Below are 22,228 nucleotides of genomic sequence, written 5' to 3' on the forward strand. Positions count from 1 at the left end.
CCCCCCACCCTCCTCCTTCGTCGTCGTGGTGCCCCCCCCTCCCCTCCCGGGCTATTGCATCACCCCGAACCCCCCGCCCCGGGGCCGGCCGGGGGCAGGCCCAGCGCCGGCCGCGGAGCCATTGGGCAGCCGGCGGCGGCGGCGGCGGGGCGGTGGGCGGGCGGCAGCGGGGCTCGGCACTGCGCGGTGCGGGAGCGGCGGTTCCCCCCTCCTTCTCCTCCTCCTCCTCCCTCTTTCCTCCTCCTCCTCCTCTCCCTCTTCTTCCTCCCAGCTCGTCGCCGCTCCGCGCTGCCCCCCCTTCGCCTCCCCCGGCTCGGCCGCCCGGCCGGCCGGCTCCATGGCCACCAAAATCGACAAGGAGGCGTGCAGGGAGGCGTACAACCTCGTCAGGGACGATGCCACCGAGGTGAACTGGTAGGTGGCCCCCGGCAGCTCCCGGACAGGCACCGGTGCTCTGCGATTCCCCTTCTGCTCGCCCTCCTCCCCAAAGGGTGACTTCTATAGACCTGATTCCCCTTCTCCTCTTCCCCCTCTTCCTAAAGGATGGGGTTTTTGACAGTGTGTTCCTCCCCATCTCTTCTTTTCCCCTCCTAAAGGCTGACTGTTAAATGCATTATTTCCCTTCCCTTTCCCCATCCCAAAGGCTGACTGTTAAATGCATTATTCCCCTTCCCTTTCCCCATCCCAAAGGCTGACTGTTAAATGCATTATTCCCCTTCCCTTTCCCCCATCCCAAAGGCTGACTTTTAAATGCCTTATTCCCCATCTCTTTTCCCCTTCCCAAAGGGTGACTTTTAAATGCCTTATTCTCCTTTCCCCTTCCCAAAGGGTGACTTTTAAATGCCTTATTCCCCTTCTCTTTTCCCCTTCCCAAAGGGTGACTTTTAAATGCCTTATTCTCCTTTCCCCTTCCCAAAGGGTGACTTTTAAATGCCTTATTCCCCTTCTCTTTTCCCCTTCCCAAAGGGTGACTTTTAAATGCATTATTTGCCTTCCCTTTCCCCCATCCCAAAGGCTGACCTTTAAATGCCTTATTCCCCTTCTCTTTTCCCCCTCCCAAAGGGTGACTTTTAAATACAATGGCTCTACAATCGTCCCTGGAGACCAAGGGGTAGACTATGAAACCTTTAAAAGGAAATGCACAGGTAAGCTCTGTCTTGATTGCTTTGGCACCTTACCGGGTTTCTTGCTGCCCGGTGCAAGGGGGGAAAGGATGGGAGAAAACTTGGGTAAACTGGAATTAGTGCTGCTGCTTCCCTGTGTCTGCCCTGTCCTGCATGATCGGTTTTCCAGCCGCCACAGAGTGCAACTCACTGAAGTCCATAGTCCAGCTGGTCCTTTGTCTCACCCTTAGACTTAAGGTCCTTTGGGCTTTTTTCCCCCCCCTTTGCACAATTTTTCATTGCTTCTTGGTTATAAACAAGATAAAACGCTTGATTAGCAACGGTCTCCTTGTTTAGCACTGCAGTTTCAAAGCAAAAAAGACTCAATTTTTGTGGCTAAAAAGATGCGGTCATACAGATCATTTTGCAATAAAATTCTTCGGTAAATTGTATTCATAGTGCTACAGTAACTCCAGTTAGAAGGCTTGCTCGGATTTTTTAAGAACATGAAACCTGAGAAGAGAGTGCTTATGCCGGAGACGGCTCGAACAATACAGCACTGAAAACAATCGTATATGAGGCGTTGCACAACCGCAACAGTTGCGGCTCTAGGTTTAAACGTGGCAGTTGATTGTTGAACTGTCGGTTGTAGAACATTAACAGGAGATATGAAGCCTGGGGAAAATGAAAATAAGTTGAGAAATATTTAACTTCATCTGATCTTAACTTTTGACGTGTTTTACAAAAGCGGGCTTTGATTTTTCTCCAAATAACTTCTACAGGGGAATTGTATAGCTTTTCCTCCTACCTTGGCCGCTATTTAACAATGTCTCCAAGTGACGAGCTATGGAAGCATTTGTAACTAATACTGGACTATAGCAAAGTTGTCCTCACTGATCTAGTTACTCTACAATCAAGTGTTATGGTTAACCTGTATCTTTAGAATTATGTATCTGTATTGCGAAGGAGCTGTGTATTGAGCAGTCTCTCCCTTCTCAAGGTGGGGCGAGTCCCAGATGCACTGTAGTCAGAGTCCCACAGCTATTGAAACGCCAGTGCCTGTCCAGATGGTCTCCCCTGAGATGGAGGGGAGAACTTCCAGTCATTTAAATGAGAGCAGGACTGGTCTCATCAGTCAATAAATATCATAGGAGAAAAATACATTTTAGCCCTTGGAAAGCAGCCACTAAATCAAGACGGTTTAGACTGCTCTGCTACGACATTTGCAGTGGGGTCTTACTAGGATTAACACAGCGACTTGTTTCCAGCTGTTCTTGAGATCTTTGCAGGGAAAATTCTCAAAACCGAAAAGGGTCCTCTTATAGTTGATGTCAGAAGAGCTGATACCCTGTACTGCAAGAACTCCTTCCCACTCAAGTCTTCTTAATGGGAAACATAAGGAAAAAAGCAATTACCTGGCATACAGGGAAACCCAGGGCTCAGCACTTCTGAAGTTCATGCCTAGAGGGTTAGTAGTTTTCTTGGGAGGTCAACTGCTTCAGTATCCGAGTGCCACGTTCTCTGTCTCCTCTTGTGGCCAAGGTAACTGAGCATCTCCAGACATCTGAGGCTTGTAGAGGAACCTTCCCCATTTATTTTCTCTCTCTGTTTTTTTTAAGGAGTCCGTGTCTTATTTTGTCTGAACAGATTTTTAATGTTTTGCCTGGAGTGGCACCCTCTCAAGAACAGTTCCTAGCTTCCTTTCTGTAGCAAAGGGAATACTTTTATCCAGTGGCTCAGCAGGCAGAGGAGCTTTGGTAGGGAGCAGGCACCGGTTGGGCTGGGTAGAATGCATATAACAACTAATGGAGGCACATATTGCACTTTGGAATACGGCCAGGTTTGTTTTCTTGCCATCATTTGCATGTGCCAAACCCTTATTTATAAACAGGGTATTATAACAGACAGAGTTCAAGGAAACCTTGTTTTATACCAGCAAAGTGTCAAGCTGACCCCAATACTGAAGCATGTTTAGAGCAAAAAAGGAAATTTTGCATATTTTAGGCATGGCCACAGTAGGGGAGGAGTTAAATAAAGGGCATCTGTGGGGTAGACTGTGGCCTATGGTTAGCCTTTAATGTGGAGCTAAATCCTTTAGAGCTGCTCCATCACTCCCCTTCCCTCTTCCTTCTTTCCCTCGTCGTTCGCATGCACCTGGTATGGGCTGCTCCTTGGCAGACCAAGGGCAAGAGGTTGTTCTCTAACTTACCTCTGGAGCACAGTTGTTGGAGAACTTAAAAGAACTGGGCAAATTCATGTACCGGGTTCTTGGCTAAGTGCTAGAAAGGATCTTCCTCCACCCATGTATTAGGGTGCAGCAGTTGGGGAAGGAAGAGATGCAAGTTTTGGTGCCTCCATCTGTGCAGCAACTCTTCACCTGGACCACTAGACATAGTCAGAAAACAAGGCTTGTGCCAGCATTGAAGTTAGAGCTTTCTTTCCCATCTGGAAGAAAGGTGCCAAATGTTACTATGAAGTAGAGCTGAATCAAAGTCAGTAAAAAAGAGTAGGGGGGGATGGGAATTGCTGCTAAATATTATTTCTTCCTACTGCTATGTCTCTTCCCTCCTGGTCTGTGCCCCATCTCCTTCTCCATTTTGCTGGAGGGGAGAAGAGCTACTATCAATGCAAACAGCTTCAGTAAATGTGATTAAAAGAGTGGAAAAATGGCATCAGAATAAATTTCCTTCCTTGTTTTGAATTCCTGTTTTGTGAAAAATACTGCTCTGAAAGCCACAAAGTACTGCAGCTGCCTCTGGTAGAAGCTGAGCATAATTTGGTGGTTGAAGGTGAGAGCGGGAACTGGAATTGAAAACCTCAGGATGCAGAGTGTCACCAAGCCCCTCTGTCAGAGCTTGCTCTGTTCTACTTTCTGCACCATCTATTTCATGCCATTCTGAGTGGCAAACATCTGTCCCTCCCACTTTCTTTAATAACCATTCTTATTAAAAGCACCTTCGGCATGCAGTACATATTGCTTGCCTCCAGGGCATTAAATTACCGAGCAGGCGGTGTCAGTGTGTGCTAATTCATGTGGCTCTGAGACCAAGAAGGTCTTTTGTACCAGTTTGGAAGACATTTGCCTGTGGTGGATGTCCTGCCCATGTGCAACGACAGAGGTTAGGAAGGGCTGGAGGGTAGTAGGGTTGTATTTTCGCTTTTTCTTCCCCCCATACATAACCCTTTTCATGCAGACCGTGGCCCAACCCATTCCTGATTCTGCATACTTCCTCGGGGAATGAGAGTGGTTGATGACAAAGGGAAAAGCAAGAAACTGAAATTGGTTCTTTTAATGGAAGTAGCAGTTCAAAAAGACTCTGTTAGAAACTGTCTCTCTGCAAACCTCCAGCAACGCTCTGTGGGCTGCCGTTGAAGGAACACACGACAGACCGAGATGCCGAGCTCCTGGGGCAGTGCAGCCCGTGCCCTGAGCCAGGAGCTGCTGCTGCAGCCAGTCTGCCTTGGGCAGGTTTCATTACTCTCACTCAGATACGCGTTGCACATCAGACCCCCAGGTCACATACCCTGGGGTGGAGGCTTTTTCTTCCTAAGCTCTTTACTAAGATTTGGGTAATAGCAGAAAAGTTTAAGAAACTGCATAATCAAACTATCAACCTTTTCCCGTCCCACTGTTTGGGGACAGCAATTGCCACTCTTAAAGGGAGAAAACATGGTAAGACAAGCTTCTTCAGTGCTCTTTTGTTCAGGGTCCCAGGATTATGCTGCAAACACAGCCTGAACCCTCGACTTCTGCCTATCAGTTGCTGTCACGCTGTTGCTGTCGAGGTTTGCATCAGGCCACAAGACTTACACGGTTTGGCTGGGGGGTAGTAGGCACTGCTTGAGTCTCAGGCAGTAGTCTTCTCTGCCCTCCAAAGACCAGCCCCAGATGTGTGAACGCCTCTCTGCCAGTCTATCCCAAAGTAAAGTTGAGGAGGTTGGTTTAAACCACCAGCACAGTAAAGTCCTCATATGATTAGGAGGTGGCCGCTGGTGGCATTTCCTCTTGCAGACCTGCGTAATGACCAATGTACGTGACTGTATCGGCCTTTGTCTGACCCAAGGAGTCTGGAGACCAAAGTTGAGGACGTTAATTGTGTCAGGGTCATTAAACACACAGCATAGACACCCCCTGTGTCTTCTGGCTAAGGACTGTTTTGGTTGGGCTTAAGAGCACAGATCACCTCTGCATTAAATAAGGACTTAATTTAAGGCTTTTGATCCATTTTACTTCATAGTTACAGCTCTTGCCTCTGCAGATGGCATGGATCCAGACGTAGCATTAATTTGGTGTGTAGTAGTATGTGCCATCAGTACACTTTTAAAAGAAACAGCTGAGCTGGTGGATTTGAAGCCAGAAACACAGATAAGAGTTGAAGGTTATTGTACAGAAGGATGTGAAGGCTCTTGGGGGATTTTTTGTTGTTTTTAATTTCAAAGTCTTGTAACTGGGCTGGTGATGCTGTTGCTGAGAAGAGTAGAATGACATACAACTGAGATACCGAACTAAAAGTCCGGTCAAAAACATCCGCTTAAACTTTTGTGTGTGTCAGTAATACCTGACTGCACCGGACAGCTTGCCTCAGTTTCTGTATTACGAAGCAGCAGAGCATCGCATTGTCTGTCTGTGCTTTATTTTTTTTAAAGTATGTATTCTGCCATTAAGTAACGGAGAGGTTGGAAAACTGTGTTTCCCCCATGCCACATGTGAACAGTTGTTTTTCAATGCATCGCTGACAAAAGAAATAATGAGCCTTTTATTTGGAAAGCCCCAGTCCAGATAAATAATTGCAATGACAGCATGAAATGGGATAGTTATTCATGTGTCTGAAAAGATCAAACCAAAACCACACTGTGCATTCAGCATGAGGAAGAACTGAAAATCTTTGGGCTGAAATAAATACCCTATAAAATCATTTCTGGTTGACATAAAATATTGGGAAGAAAATAGAAATAGAATCAGCTCCTAAGACAAATGCAGGCTCTTTGGGGCTTATGACAATTGTCCTATAAAGCCTGGCCTGCATATAAAATTTAGGAGCTAGGAGTTGAGAGATCACCAACATTATGTTGGCACCTTAGGTTGTAGGAAAGGTTTGTAAAAATGCACGAGGACGTATAATGAGATAGGTGCTTATCTGTATTTGGCTGCATCTTAAGTTGCTAAAATGGGCTTTGTAAATCAGTCTCCTACTGCTTTTGTTTTTCCTCTTTAAAGTTCGTCTTGCCTGCTTTCCCTTAATATCTATTAAAGGTAGACCTGGGGCCATGGGTGGCTTATGGGAACTTCACACTGTCTTTGCAGCATTTCCCTGCCCCTGTGCCCTCCCTGCTCGCTGTGAAAGTCATGATCTTGGGAGGGTCCACTGAAGTGGCATGTGTTTGACAGCTGGAGCTGTGGCTTAGACTGTCCCTTGCAATGTACAGGAGGTTGTTCTAGGGAATGTTCCTCACTCATTTTTGTGGGAGTAACTCATCAGGTCAAGTTCTGCACTGAAATAGTAACTCTTTGCATTCAGTTTAGTTTTGTGATGCTTAATTAAAATAGCATGGCTGTGGGTCAGCATTTTACCATCCTGTGAGAGGCATAAGAGCAGGTAAAGAGGAGCATTGTATCTTTTGCATGGCCTTTGTTTTGGGGCCTGCCTGGCCCTTACTTCTGGCCAACTAACGTAACCGTTCCTTCCTTCAGAGAAGGGAAACAAAGATTAGCTGGATCCCTTGTTTCCTCCCACTCTGCCCTCCAGTACATACCCAGGTCAGGTGAGAGACCGCTACAGGACCACTGTCACTGGGGTAGCAGCAACTCATTCTGACGAAACGCTGCTGGGGGCTTCGCTGGACCAGAGAAGGCCGGAGAAGTCAGCATGGGGTCATCCTCCCCAGGCACTTGTGTCCCAAGGACCCTGTACTCACGTCAGCCACCCCAGGTTACATGGAAAAGGTTTGGTGCCCCAGCTACAGCGTGCCCTGTGGTTACGGTCCTGAGGTCAAACATTTTGTATTTGCCATAGACGACTTAATGAACGTGTCTGCATGGTGCAAGGCAGCATTGCATCAGAGACATATGGGCTTCAGTACAGGGTTAAAGAGGGACAAAACAGTGTAGTAAGACGTGGGGAAGGTTTTCTGTCTGCACTTCTAGCCACGTGACTACAGGGGTGACTGAAGAGGTGAAAAATGGACAAATTAATCTAAAATGGATTCATTTGAAACAAACAAATCCTCATGAAACCTGTCACGCACTACCAGTAATTCATTGTTGGACGGAACGCAAAAGCAAATCATTCCATCAGCTGCCTTGCTGTGCGTGACCTTGATTTAGCAGGCAGGTGAAGCTGGGAGCGGTGGCCTTATCTTGGCATCTCTCTGGCTTGGCCATTCAGAGCCGTAAGGCTAAGAACCGCGAAGCTTTTGACAGTGTATTTCTTTCCTGCAGCTATTATCTTTTACTGATGAGTCAGTGCATTTTAATCTAATGGGGAATTTTTTAGTACAGCTGAACCAAAGGGTTTGAGTGGATGAAAAAGAGGAGAATACCATCAAGGAGATCTCTGCAGCTTGGCATTGAGCTTTGTTGACAGCCAAGGGCAGCTTAATCAGTATATTTGGAAAATCCTGCCTACTGATAAGTAAGGGGTTTGGAGAAAAATACTAAGTGATGCTCATTAAGGCATTCATTATACTCTTCAGTGTTTCTATAGCACTATTGTCATGCTGTACAACCACAGTTAAAGGAGTAGTGATATTAGTAGGAATTAACGTTGTTAATTTCTGCTGTTTGTAACTTTCCAGATCTTCTCAAATAAAGCTGCTATTTCAGTTCTATGCAGATCTATTATTTGCTTCTCTCTGCCCTGAAATTCATGGCTTAGTGACTAGGAAGGTGGTTATGTTGAGCTAGGCAGGATTTCCTCTTTTAGAGGAAATCTACTGTCTCTCTGATTTGTTACACTCCCCCACACACCCGGCAAATTCCTAAAACCACTATAAGTGGTTTTGTGTGAAAAGGGGGTTGGGGGGTTGTTGTGGATATTAATGCCTTGAGATTTCTAGCAGAGTTGGCACTGATGGCATTGATGCATTCCAGCACAGCAAGGTGATCTGCAGGGTAGAACTGATTAACTGTGAAAGAGGAAATCTGGGAGTATAAAAGAACTTGCGTTTTGATCCCGTTATCACTCTGAACATGCTTCAGACTAATTGTGAAATTCAATCACTTCTGCTCAGGGATTTTGACCTGCAGTTGGAGAGGCTCATATCCAGGCTGAGCTAGTGCTTAAAATCTCTGCATCTATCCCTGTTGCCCTTTTAGGAAGAGAGACATGTTAATTGCTAAGGGCTCCAATTCACATTCCCTCTTGGCTTTATCTGCAGCTGCTGAAACGCTCCTCAGCTGCTGCAATTCACAGACTGGCACATCAAGTTAAAGCATCACGTATTGGTAGTTTATATTAAAAACACTGGACTGAAAATGATGGCAGCTGAAGAGCCTGTTCTGCCTGCTGTGGGGACACAACCTCCATGGGGAGACAGGAGGAGAAAGCACGCAGCTTGGGTGTAACCTTTCAAGCCCCCACAAGTAAACCAGGTAAATTCTGCCAGGATGGTGACTCAGAGCCCCACATCTAACCTCAGTTGCTCATTAAACTTATTGGGACTTAACATGATGAAGTAAGAGTTGCTCATAGTCACTGATGGTGACTAGTAGGTGATCTAATAGATAAAAGCCTACATGGAATTGCTGGGTTTGGCTCTCTTTGGTGCCACTGATCAAGCTGCTTTCAGACAGGATGGGAAAGCACTCAAACTCTTCTGCTGAGAAGCAAATCCTGCTGCTGCCAGTGATCTATATGTTCATGTCAAATTAAAGTTCATGCTGACAGATAAATTCCTTCAACTTCCTTTCTACATTGCTATGAAAAAGCACTGCTTTTTCACATTCATTATATTTTTGCATTGTTTTTATTATAAAGGGGCATATTCCAAAGCAGTCTTCAGGATCTGTAACAGCCTTTGGTAGAAGGGGCAGGGATGAAAAACCTACATACTCAAGGTGGAAAGCAATGGGTCCATGGGAAGGGCTGTGACACGGTTACAGTATAGTAGGGGCCAGGACTTCATGACATTAAAGTGCCTTCCAGCACTGTGTTCCCATAGGAACCACAGTACAATTCTTAGCGGAGTGTGGCCTCCTTTACTGTCAGATCTGGGAAAGCAAGTTTTTTTCATAGAACTGTTAATAGTAACGTTAGGGGATTTACTGTCTCTCTTCACCTTGGGTATTTCCTGGCTGTCGGTTCATTTATGGTTCTAATCAATCTTGGGAAGAGGATTTACTGTCAGAAACAGGAGTCCCTCCGTGCATTTCTTGTACTTGAAAGTAATAGGGTATCCGAGAGAGAAGTTTTGTTTGCCTGCACTGTCGATACACATGACTTACTCTCCTTCCAAAGATCCATCTGGATTTTTCCTTTGAATAAGATCTCTCTTTCTCTTTGTTTCAATTTTGAAATGTAGAGAGAAGTTTGTTTTAAGCACTGTACCAGCTCACACACATCCCTACATACATTTTCCAGTTTTCCCCAGTAGTCCTCTGTCAGTGGCAAAAAAGTACATAGAGAACAAAATAAGGAGAGTATAGGTGGATTTTTTTCAGACTTAAAAAGTCTTATCTTTTATCAAGGGGAAGTTGTCTTTACTCCCACTTTGGCAAAACAAAGTGTTAAAGAAGCTTTGAGATCTGTCAGCTTTCAGAGAACATCCCACTTTTTTTGCATTGACTTCTAGCAGCTTATTTTCTGGGGATGAACAATTTAGAGCTGCTTCTCCCCTATTCCCGGAGCTCCTGGGGCTGTCCTGACTGTTCACAGAGCATGCTGTAACGGATCCAAGGATGGGGATGTTGGCAAACATTGCTACACCTGGAGCCTGCGTTTCCACCTGGCAGTAGTCAAGACAGCAAATAACTATAAAGCATGTTGAACTGGTCACAACAAGCGTAACCAGGATTTGCATGATTCTTTTCAAACAGCAAGTTTGTTCTTCTATTTTGAGTCATCTCATTTCATTAGGAGGTCTGGAGTGACCTCTAACAGATGAAGTAGCTATGATTAGGTATATTCCACAATTGCACAACTGTCCATCTGCTCTGCTTTTCTGCACAATCCTGGTTGAAGGCTCCAGTATGGTGTATGCCACCGAGGCTAGGGATACAAGTGGATGGTATCACATCCTTTCCAAGTGCCTGTGATCATGAAGGCATCCAACTGCCTCGGTTGATGAGTCACCCTGCAATGAAGGAACGAACTCTTCGAGACAAGGAGTTTACAAGGTTTTTACACATATGGCCAGACTAAATAACTCTAGTCTGGCGTGATATAGCAGAAACCAGCTGTGAAACAAAGATCAGAACAGTTCTAAAATCCAAGGCCTTTCTCTACAGGGCTTCAGAAGGAGTAGAAAAACACATCTGGGGAAGTAATCGCAGATTTTTCTTCTGCTCCTTCTTCTCCCCTCCTTCTTTTAAACTCATACTACAAGTGAGCCAGAAATGTTGCTGAAGGGAAGGAGGGAAAAGGATCAAATTTGCACAATGGCCAGTTTCTGGGTATATGTTATAAAATGTGACCCAAATCCTGCTATCTTGTAAGAAAGAGATGCTGGGAAATAACTTTCTTCCCTTCTTGGACAGTGACCTGCAGGTGAATTATCTGGCTGAATGTGTAACTGGGGTTAGCTCTGTCCTCTTGAACTGCCCGTTGACTGTATTTTAGCCATTTCCAAAGTCACTAGCAGCACACTAATGTGGCGTGGGGTGGCCAGCACAGCCAGCTTCCTCCCAGTAACTCAGAGCACCCCAGGAAGAGGCAGACCTAACACTGGCAAAGTGCACCTTGCAAACAAAGGGCAATATGAGCAGAGCCCCTGTATTGCCCTGGTAATCCCGAACGATGGTATTGTAACACAGGATCAGTAGCTTGGCTTGGCCTTTAAGCTGACAGCAACAGTCTCACCCTGGAAAATGGCAAGGCAGGGACGTTTCTGTTTTTAATCATTTTATCCTTTTTGCTTTGTCTCTCCAGACGATGTTCGATTGTTTGGCTTTGTCCGATTTACCACCGGCGATGCCATGAGTAAGCGAGTCAAGTTTGCCCTCATCACTTGGATTGGAGAGGATGTCAGTGGCCTGCAGAGAGCCAAAACTGGGACCGACAAGACTCTGGTCAAAGAAGTAGTACAGGTAACCTCTTTTTTCTGCTTCTAACCACCAGTTCTCATCACTTTCAGCTCTACAAATGCCAGCAGGAGGTGAGAGAGGGGGAAGGATTGGATCATCCTTCAACTTAGTAGTTAATCCTTTAAAAAGAAGACAGTTTCCTATTGCCTATCTTCCTGCTAGGAAGACTTAACATCTGCCCTTTGAGCAGTCAGGCATAAAGAAGCACCTTTGAGCTTAAGGCTGTCTTAACTATTTCATGAGGAGGGAATATATGCACTCCCTTCCTTGTCACCATTAAGATGTTTCCCATCTCCTTCCTTGATATGGAAATAATATAATATTGAATGGTGGAGAACAAGGCAGTATCAAGTTAAGCAGGTAAACATAAAAACCCACGCCCTTGTTTAAACTTCTCTTGAGGCCTTTTGTCTCTGCACAATGAATTCCTGGACCTAATCAACTCAAGTCTGAAGTCCCTATCAGTACCAATTAACTAACAGCTCTTAATAGCTAACTAGATTTGAATAGTCTTCTGTTTGGCCTTGGGCGTGTGAGGGAAAAAGAGAAATGTGCTTGGTACGCACCTTGGAAGGGTTTCACTTGCATTTATCTGCCCCCACTGAGCTTATCATTTAAGTCTCAAGGCCTCCCAGGGCACTCTGAGCCAGGCCGGCTCTGTTGGGCTCTAAGCTCAGTCCAAGCGCATGAAAACAAGCAACAGCCGCAAGAGAAGTGAATTGTGGAAGGCTGCAAAGAACTGCTGCTGAAAAGCTGCCTTTAACAGAGAAGATGCTAACATTTAGCATGTTTCTTCTGAAGTATTAAAGCAAGATTAGCTCTTTCAGCTAAACCTAGGGCCAGCTCTCCAATGCCTGAGAAATGGTCTTTCTTAAGTGCTTGGAGAACAGGCAGACCATTGAAATAATCTCCCTCAATAACTGCATTCTTGCCTGTGTAAAGAAATCTCCCAACAGGACAACATGAAGGATGAGGATGAAGTCCCCCTTAATTCATTGGTAGTTTGTATGATACGGAAGATTATATTTAGATAAGAAGCATGAAGAATATAATAAATTCATCTCCTTTCAGAAGATAAGCACTAGTGCTAAATGTTTCAAAATGACAACTACGCAGAGGGGTCCTTTCTGAAAAGAAACTTCCATAATGACACCTGAGAGATAGGAAAGCAAATCTCTGTTCATGTGAAGCAGCTGAAAGTATGTAATTATAGCTGAAGATTAAATTATAGAGTACTAATGAATGACTCATATAAGAGTCCCTAAGCCCAAGATTTTTTAAAAAATATGTTTAGACAATTTATTCCTGTTGAGTTGAATAGCATTCCTGAATGCTCTTCTAAGATCTGTCCCTCAGGTCTGTTACATATAATTTGCAATTTCACTTGTTTCATCTTTGATTAGTAGTCTGTATGAGTTAATAATCTGGTGGAACATTAACCATTCTTGGCTGTTACTTAAAAGCTTTCATATTCCAATTAATCTGTACTAAAATATGAAAACAATACAACTTGTGCTTAGTACACTTCTTTTGAGCAACCATGTATATAACCCACTCCACAGCATTTCTGAATGTAATGTCAATGGTGAACTTTCCAAAAGACATTATCTTGACAACTATTTTGAATAGTTCTACATGTGCAACTGTGGAATCCCTCTGTGTAGGATAAAAGCAGAACTGTTTCATTCTTTTTATGCATGTAACCTTGCAGATAATCTGTCAAAACAAAAGAGGACAAGAAAGTCCAACTGGAATTTGGTGGAGGGAATTTATTGCAGAGCTATTTCACTCTTCCGAGTTCTTTTGACCTTCAAGTACATTCCCAGTCACCCCACTGCTTCTGATTTTTACAGAGATTATTTGAGATGTGAGTTATACATAGAAAAATACAGTTGGTTGTTTGCTGTAATGATAAACTACAGACCTGACTCAGTGTTGGTTCATCATTTGGAATAAGTATTACCCTAAAGTGGGAATTTTTTTCTTTACAAACCCTGAAGAGAATCTAGGCTATTGATGCAGTTTGGCTCTCTGCAGTTTTAGTTGTGTGCATGGCCCATAGGTGCACTTACCCTGTGCGACATGGCTCTCCTTCCAAGGAAGCGTGGCACAAGGAGGCTTTTTGTACAGCACATAACAGCTTTGATTTTGTGATCTATAGAAGCGATTGGTTGGGATTCCAGAACAACAGCTCTTCAGTCTGAGAAGCCCTCAGTAAAACTTGAAGGGCTCTCACTATCTTGTAGTATTTGCAGAAGCTAACTGTGGCTCTTTATTTAAGACCAAAGCTCCAGTGTGAGGGGAGGCCTGCTTTATATTCTCTGCTATGTTGTAGATGCATTGATGAGCTACGGTTGAGCTCTGCTCAAAGCTGAACAAATGCCAATAAATGTTGTTCTTCCACTGAGACACTCAAAGTGAAAGACAGTCAGCTTGAATACCACCTAGCAAGCAAAACCCACCATGTTGCATCTGTAGAATAAAGAGGGTTCACACATAGTGATTATTAACGGTCTCCTAGAAGCACCTGCCATAAGGAAAACGCGAGGGATATTAACTGTTGAAGAGTAGATTATGGGCTTGTGAACAAAAGGATGAAATATTATAAAGCAAGGAGAGGAACTGGGTTGCCCTCGCTTTTGTATTCCTCCCTTGGAAGGGGGAGCACGTGCTGTGAATTCTATAGGGAGATGGCTTGGGAAGCAATGCTGATAGTCAGCGGAGGAGGTTGCCAGAAAATCTCTCACGAAGAAAGGACAATTGATTTTTAGCTGTAATAACTGTAAAATTACAGGGATGAATCTCATCTGGTACAAACAGCCATAGTTCTCCTGATCTGTACTAGCTGAGAATCAGGTCTTCTTGCTTATTTGGGACTATCTTTATTACCTCTTTAATGTTGTTGGAAAATGGGTTTTGCATTTATTGTATTTATTTTGGATTGCAGAAAAGTGCATTTTGCATTTAAGGAACGTTCAGTAGCTTTTTTTCCACAGCCATTTACTTTCCTTCCTTTCCTCTTTACCTCAGCTGGAAATCTTGGATCAAATCAAGCCTGTGACCTGGTCCAAGTCATTCAGCTGAGAGCAGGTTAGAAGTAAGGCCAGGATGGGGAACAAGTATTTATCTATATCTTCTTAAGGGTATAATTAAGTACTAATGTATGGACACTTTCCTGTGTAAATGGAGACATGAAGTAAGGTGATGCAGTATCTCATCTTTTCTCCAGTGAGCTTCTGTCTAGGCCAAGGACAGACCTAGGGGTGGGGGGTAGTAGCACACAACGTCCCATGCCTTGCAGGCTGTTGCTTAAGATGTTTGGGAGTTAATTTCTGCGGTACAGCCTAAACCTAGGTCTAGAATGATCTAAACTTAACAGCAGGGGAACTTTATGAAACAGTAAGCCAGGATGACTTCAACTACATGGATGCATCTATTTTGTCATCAGCATGTCTCACCTTGTACACGTGGGTGAACTGGCAGATGCTTACCGTGGGCCACACATGCAGCAGACCCCACAGCATTTGTGTCCTCCGCACAGCTGCAGTTTGATCACTGTGTGCCACTCGTTGTCATGCCAAGGTTGTACCCAGCTGCCAGTAGATACCAGCTGAACAGAAAGGCTTTGGGCATATTTTCTGCTTGGCTAAAAAGGAGATCATCCAGAGCTTGTCTTAAACTCATGTTTTATGTCCCTGGCAGTAAGGATGGTTCTGCCTTTTACCTTCCTTGTATGCACAAGCTGTGGCTCATTCAGCCTTAGTACAAATCCATCCAGGAGACTCTCTGTGGTCTGAGGGCTGTTGTTTTGACTTCTTTTATTCCAGAGGCCCAGGAGAAACAGGTCGGTCAGCTCAGCTTAAGCCCAGAAATCAAGGCTATTGCACACTGCTCGTCATGGCTAGGAATGGCTGCCAGCATGAGGTTCAGTTCAGCCAGAAAAATTCCTGCAAGGTGAAACCTGGCAGCTGTGGGTTTTAAGTACAGGAGCATCAGGGCTTCCAGTGAATGAATGGCCCCATTCACTTTGAGGAGAGGCAGAGCGATGATGTTATGGTGCTTTTCTTCGAGTAAGGACAAGCCCAGGCACAACGGTTGTGGGGCTGGGAGTGGCAACTGGTACTAAAGTGATCCGGTTTTGATGTAAATGCCGAAGAACTGAAAACAGGACTCAGTTTCCCTCTGAGTGTTGCTTCCTCTCTGTGAACTTGTTGCCCTTCATGACTGCATTTCCTACCAGGAGGTTTCAACCCTTCATTAGGCAGTATGGAGGTCTTTTTCCTGATGGGACTGTATTCCCCTGCAGGGCTGTCTCAGCAAAGGGACTGCCCAACCTTTGCCAGTTTGTCCTATTTTCCATGAATTTTGACTCTTCTCTGTTTTCTTCAGCACTCCTGCCCCCACAAAGTCATGTGCTCTATTATTTGCCTAGATTATATTCAGGGTAAAACAGCTCTATTTCTGTGAGCAAATATTCGTGGCATTTTATTCATTATTATTATTTTTGGTGAGGAATTTGCCTGGCTTTAGCGATGTCAACAAGTTTACAGAGTTCCTGCTTTGGAGCTCATGGCCGGATCTTCTTTTGTTCACCTTTCTCTTTCCCTCTGGATTCCTCACTGCACCGATGCTGGTACCTCATGAGGGAGGACCCATTTACGGGGTTACTGTCCCTGGTCTTGGGACAAATGAAACACATACAACTCCATGTATGTGCATTAGGTTTCTCATGTTAGTACAGTGGCCTAAACAGAAGATGGTTGAATAGCTTTGTTAGAGGCAGTCAGAAAATCAAACTCATATGGTAACGACTATGTCACGGTGGCTTTGAGAGAGTCTTTCTCAGGAGGGTGAGTGAGATCCTGCTGGGAAGGCAAACAGAATTGTTCTTTTTGATTGTTTTTCCTCTTCTGGTTTACTGTAATGACCATACCAAATGGATATAGATTTACGAGAACTCTTAGTCGTAGTCTAGAGAAGGTGGTAACTTTATAAGTAATTTTTTCAGGCCAGAATAAGCAGCTTCTCATCACCCCATATCTGACACACAGCCCTGTGACTTTTCCAGTGGGATGCAGCACAGATAGGAAGAATTTGCAGATCAGCTGAAATGTAGTTCCCGTTGCTGAGAGAATGTGTTTGCCAGAGGTTTGGGCTGGCTTCTCCCAGTGGCTGGAATTGGTCCATGTAAAAATTGGCGAGGAGTAAATTTGAAGAGAGGGTTTTTGCTGATAGCTTGGAGTCTGACAGCTGATCACAGGACCAGGTTTGGTGTAGCCATAGTAGAGTGAAGGGCAGTGGTACTGTACTGCTATCGGTGCTTGTCACTTTATAGCTCTCCTGGTACTCAGAGAAGGCCTGCTAGAACATACCTCTGCTACAGCCATAGGATGTGTCCTTTCTTCCCCGTGACCCCAGAGCCAGGACTCATACCGTGCTGGAAAAGAACCATGGGAGATGTCATCTCCTCTGTACTGCATCTGCACTGAAAATAAGATGACTAGTGGATGGGAGTGGTGACATTAAGCACAGTGGAACTGAGGATTTTGAACATCAGTGGAGGCTGCTGCAAGCCCAAGCGTAAATAAAAACAGCAAGAAGCTGCTCAACTACCTGGCACCATCCCTAGCTGCTAAGAACCCAAGTGTCTGTAGACGATATAAGGATTTTCCTTCTGGCATCAGGCCTACCCATGCTGGGATTTATAAGGGCCTCTGCAGACCTTTTTGGTACAGTATCTGCACCAGACAGATTTTCCCTTGGCCAGCTTAGGGAAATTTTATGACCCCATATGCTAAACATTCAGCGCCTGGAAGAGGAAGAAAATCTACTCCACCCTTTTTTTCCCCCCATAAAGTTGTCTGGAAGAGAGAGGCTGGACTGAGCTTGCTGTACAAATTGCATGCTTCCCAGGGAGAGATGCAGGCTCACTTTCCGCAACCTGACCTGCATGGTTGAAGCCCTTTCTCTCTGTGGTGTCGCATGGAGGTTGACACAGGGGATTGGATTGCAAAATTGTGATCCTCTGCTACTCAGGCACAAAGTGAAGCACGTGTTAGATAGGTGTATTGAAGAACCATGAGTAAACTTTATTAACTTTACTTTTTACATAGCATTCAGTGATTTGAGAGGCAAAGCAAAGAGACTGTGGTCACTGTTGTGTCACGAGAGTGATAAAGATAAATGGCATCATTGTTTTTGTTATCTGTAGGCTGCTGGTGACTCTGGGGTGAATACAAAGGCTAGGATTCATTCACAGGGCTTGCTGCGGTTGTAAAAAGCTTGAGGATAGGGGGAGGAGAAGAGAAAAGGAAGTGGAGGATGTAAAATGAAGATGCATGTCAGCAAAGCAAGGTCCCAAGCATCGGAGTTATGCACTGTGCCTTAGGCGGCTCTAAGTTCTACAATTCTCTTGAAAGGCATTAGATATCGGTATGTGTGAGAGAAGAGAAAGCAGGTACTTTCCCCACCCCAGTCTCTTATGGGCAGAAAGAAAATCCGGTGGCAAAGCAGAAATCTAGCTGAAGTTGGATGCCTGTTGGCATTGTTGTTAGCCGCTTGAAGCTAGGATTTTTCCTGGTGGTTTGCAGAAGCCAGTTTGCTATGATCAGTTATTTATAATTGCAGGTGACAGTCATGCCAAATAAGGACCATTGCCTGGTCTAGCTAACATCAGACCCAGTTAAATCAGTTGGGAGTAGTTTTACATTCCGGCAGTTTCAGTGGGGGGCAAAAAAAGAGCGAAATCTGGGTAAGATGGCCCTCAGCTGCAAAGTGCTGCTGTTGATCATGGGTGCCCAGTCGCCTGATCTGAGAGCCAGAGTTCTCCTCTGATCATGCACGAGTGCACTTGCAGTTTTAATTTCAGAATCAGCTGGATTCTGCAGAGTGAGCATTGAAGGAAAGCCTCCCCGCATTTATAAAATACACATACTTTTCATGGAGTCCCTCAGAAATTATTTTATGGGCCAGTCTCAGTTCTCACTAAACTCAGGGCAAAGACTAGCACTGAAGTCAGGTAGTCCTGGATAATCTGCTTCCCAAGTTGAGGAAAATTTGTTAACCCTGTTAGCACATAGAAAAGAAATTGAAGCAGCTCAGCTCAAAAATCACATAGGTAGCACACCACAGTGAGCATCAAATAGTTGAAAATCCTTTGTTTGGTCTTAGCAAGAGCTGAGCTTTGCAGAGATCTCGCACAGGAGATCTGGAAGTAGGACACTTGTGAGCATAACCAAATGTGATGTTTCGGGCAGTTTGCTTCTTCATTTCCCACCTCAAAAAAAGGATTTTTTTTTTCTCTAAATAAACAATTTCTTTCCCATTTTCCCTGAACTCTGCTAAGACATGGATGAGTGCCTGCAATGTCTGTCTGTCCCCACACCAAGAAAGCCGACCACTGAAGCGTGGAGCAAAATGGTGCTGTGAAGCAGTTGTTATTTCTTAGGACTTTGTCTAGCTGCAGCTGAACTAAAGCAGAGCAGACAAGGCTTCTCGTAGCTGCTATAAGCTTTTTTTTCTCCCCCCCCCAAGCAACTCCTCGGTAGTGAGGATTTCCTACAGCATGAAACAGGATCAGCCGCAGCCTGGGAGACTGGCGGGGGGGGGGAGGGAGCTGTTTTTGCTCTCCCTTCCATTTCTGCCACCGCATGAAAGAGGTGCTGAGGCTCTTTCAAGCTGAATCCTTCTCCACCCCCTCCTTTACACGACTCTGATCCCAAACTGAGACCCTTGAGACGCTGCCAAATAAAGAGCTCTCCCATGGCTTAAGAGTCTGAAACCAATTAGAACAGCCCCCCCCTCCACAGTTGTGCTGGGGCTGTTCCAGCACCGGGGAGACCCACACAAGATGACTGCTTCTTCTCTCAAAGCATCACCTCATTCTCCCAGGCAGCCTCCGTCCATCACCTTTCGGGGCACTCGCTGCCCAGGGAGCCAGGCATTGCAGCTTCCCTGAGACATTGCAGCAGGGCTGCTGGGATTTTAATTCTTTTTTTTTTTTTTGACGTCAGTTTGTCCCTGGCCCTGCGGAGTGCAATGGATGCTTGTGTTTTTCATGCTGTCTAAAACCTCTGTGGGTTGGGGGAAGGGAAAGACACATGCAGTGTTCTCAGTTGTGGTTAGGAAGGGAAGGAAAATGCTAAAGCAAGAAGCAAATGCGAATGTTTGCTGAAGCATCTGTGCACACACATGCATGCCACCCTTGCTATGAAGCAGGAGGGCCCCCACAAAGGAACAAATCCCTGACTGTAGTGACACTGCTGTGACAAGTGCCCTAAAGGCACCATGGGATCCCATTCACAGTGATCTGTTCTGAGAAAGGTTTTCTCTGTTCACAACCTCACATCGCAGCATGCTGCCGAGGCCTTGCCCAGCTCCCATAAGTTGCAAAGAGCATTCAAGCAGCTAGATAGCTGCTCTGCAGTACACAAATGTATTAATAAAGTGTGTCCTTAAAGGTCACTTTGGATCGTTAGACCACAGAGCATAGTGGAGCCTATTAACAATACCAGCAGCCTGTCTGATACAGTATCTTGGGTTTGGCCATGATGCGTATTAGATAGTTGAGGAGTCAGTAAATCTACTCAAGTAGACTTATTTGCTCCTGGTACCATCTGCATGTTGCTCAATCTTTAATCAAAGCATCCTCCTATCCTACGCCGATGGAGTATGATACTGTAGTGTACTGTGGTATAGCACTGTTCTCCTTTTTTTCGGAGAAGGGATCCTAAAAAGGGCACAGATGGGATTAGTGGCTTGCCCAAGATTATGCTGAGGGTCAGTGGCAGTTAGAAGGTCAACAGTTTTGAGCTTTTTAGTTTGCGTACTACTTAGGAAACTTGACCTAACCTAGCCTGTGCATTTATCACTAGGAAGAGTTGTTGCATAGGGCAGGATTGGGTCTTGCAGCCAGTGACTGCAGAAGTAGACACATACAATTTTTCCAGGTTAAGTCTTGGGTTTTGCCATCACTATTCTTCTGTCTCATCCACAGCTTCTATTTATCATCCCTACCACAGTAGATAAGGGTATGCAGCTCATACAGCCATGGAAGCTGGATAACCTGTCTTTATTCAGGTATTTGGACAAGCATCCCCTTTTTTAACAGGCTTTTTCTTTATGTCTTGCAGAACTTTGCCAAAGAATTTGTGATCAGTGACCACAAAGAGCTGGATGAGGATTACATCAAGAACGAGCTGAAGAAAGCAGGGGGGGCTAACTATGATGCACAGACTGAGTAAACGCACAAACCTCCTGGCACCATCACCTGGATCTCAAAGGGAGGGGAAAGGCACAACAAACTAACACAACTGAGAGATGAGGCAACTGAAATCCCCAGCTTTCTGTGTGTGCACCTAAGAACTCCCTTTCTTTGCATACAGTGGACTTTTATTTTCCATTCCATCTCATGCAACATCCCTCTCTGGGGTTCTGTTTTTCTTTTTTTCCCCATTTTTTTACTCATAACTCTGTCCATGTTCTCGCATCTGTGGAATTTAGGTTTGGCTCTGCTTTGGTCCTATTCAGCATTGTGTTTGTAGAGGCTTGCCATTGTGTCCTTCGTATGCCTGCATGTCTGTGTGTTTAGTTGGGCTCAACCTGGTCTCTGAGGGGAGAAAGTTTTGGGGGAGTTCTGAACATCGATTACTTTTTAAAAAATTTGTTCTGAATTATATTCTTGGGAATAATATTTTTTGCTGTGCCAGGCTCAGATCAACTTGGGTTGACTTCACTCAAACTTTGATTAAATTGTCTCAGCTTAAATGTCCAGCTGAGACGTTATCTAACAGCTTACACAACAAAGCGAACAAATGAAAAAAATCTTCAACTCTTAACAAATGGGAATAAATTTGCCTTAAACATTGCTTGACAGTTGCTATGCTATGTGTTGCATCTCTATCCCTCCCTCTTAAAAATAAGATCCAACATGATCTGAATGTGGGGGTTTTGTTGTTTTTGGAGGTATCATGGCACAGTAAACTGAGGGGCTTAGAAATGTCTGGACACTTGTTCACTATTTTGTGTACATTGGTCTCTGGGTTTGTATTTGACTTTCCTAATGCTGGGGCTCAGGAGGTGAAACTGAAATGCATAGATTTCCTTTCTAAATGATGTCTGCAAAAATAGCAGCCGCTGAATCCTAGCAGCCTTCTCTGCCCATGTCCCCCCTATTTTTTTTTTTCAGTTAAACAGAATATCTTCAGTTATTTGGGGCCTTCAGGCAGTGAAACATCCTGCAGCTGTGACCGAGGGATGGAGCAGGGCAGCTCTGTCCCAGTTGGGATGAAACAACAGCAGAGGCCCAGAGAGAACCTGGGCACAGTTTGTTTGGAACCAAACTGTTTGTTTGGGGGGCTTCTTTGTATGGCTTTGTTTTTCCATCAAAGGTAATTGTCCCCAGAATTATGTGTAGGGGGAAACTGTGTTGTACTGGGGCTTGGGAGTCAGCGCTATAAACCTGTTACAGAAATAAATGTTTTTCAAGAACAGTTCTCAGCGACTCTGTTGTTCTTTTACCTTCCCTGCAACAAGCAGCCTATATTTAGGAGGTCTCTTAATCCTGGGTGTAAGGCTTTGAGCTCTTGCAATCTTGGGGCTATTAGGAGAATTAAACACTGGCTTAAATGTAAAATGATCTCGGTGCCTGCAGCCCTTGTCTGCTCATCTCTGCTCTGAAAGACAGAGGTGACCACAGTGCATCTGACATACTTTAGTTCAGCAGCTCTACATCTAAATTTCCAGCACCAAAATGGCAAGTGGGAATTGTAATTAGGTCAAAGAGAATCTCACACCCACATAAAATAAATGTGGAGAGGTCAGGATCAGATTTGGGAGCAAGAACGACACTTTCAGAGGGAAGTTTTGCAGCTTCCTGCACAGGGTT

The 22,228-nt window shown here is 44.8% G+C and overlaps 1 protein-coding gene across 1 annotated transcript; it reads left to right on the forward strand.

Moving 5' to 3' along the window:
- Positions 1-169: 169 nt before the first annotated feature.
- On the forward strand, positions 170-21,833 carry COTL1 (coactosin like F-actin binding protein 1). The gene is made up of 4 exons (XM_075039923.1): positions 170-414; positions 1,063-1,145; positions 11,189-11,346; positions 20,475-21,833. Exons 1-4 carry the CDS (start codon positions 338-340, stop codon positions 20,583-20,585), a joined length of 429 nt encoding a protein of 142 aa, XP_074896024.1. The 5' UTR covers positions 170-337; the 3' UTR covers positions 20,586-21,833.
- Positions 21,834-22,228: the final 395 nt, after the last annotated feature.

Source organism: Buteo buteo, chromosome 11 (genome assembly GCF_964188355.1).
Source record: "Buteo buteo chromosome 11, bButBut1.hap1.1, whole genome shotgun sequence".
Taxonomy (NCBI): domain Eukaryota; kingdom Metazoa; phylum Chordata; class Aves; order Accipitriformes; family Accipitridae; genus Buteo; species Buteo buteo.

Coding starts and splice junctions, on each gene's coding strand:
- COTL1 (XM_075039923.1), top strand. CDS start 338: ATGGCCACCAAAATCGACAAGGAGGCGTGCAGGGAGGCGTACAACCTC. Junction 415..1,062: donor GATGCCACCGAGGTGAACTG/GTAGGTGGCCCC, acceptor CCCCTCCCAAAG/GGTGACTTTTAAATACAATG. Junction 1,146..11,188: donor CTTTAAAAGGAAATGCACAG/GTAAGCTCTGTC, acceptor TTGTCTCTCCAG/ACGATGTTCGATTGTTTGGC.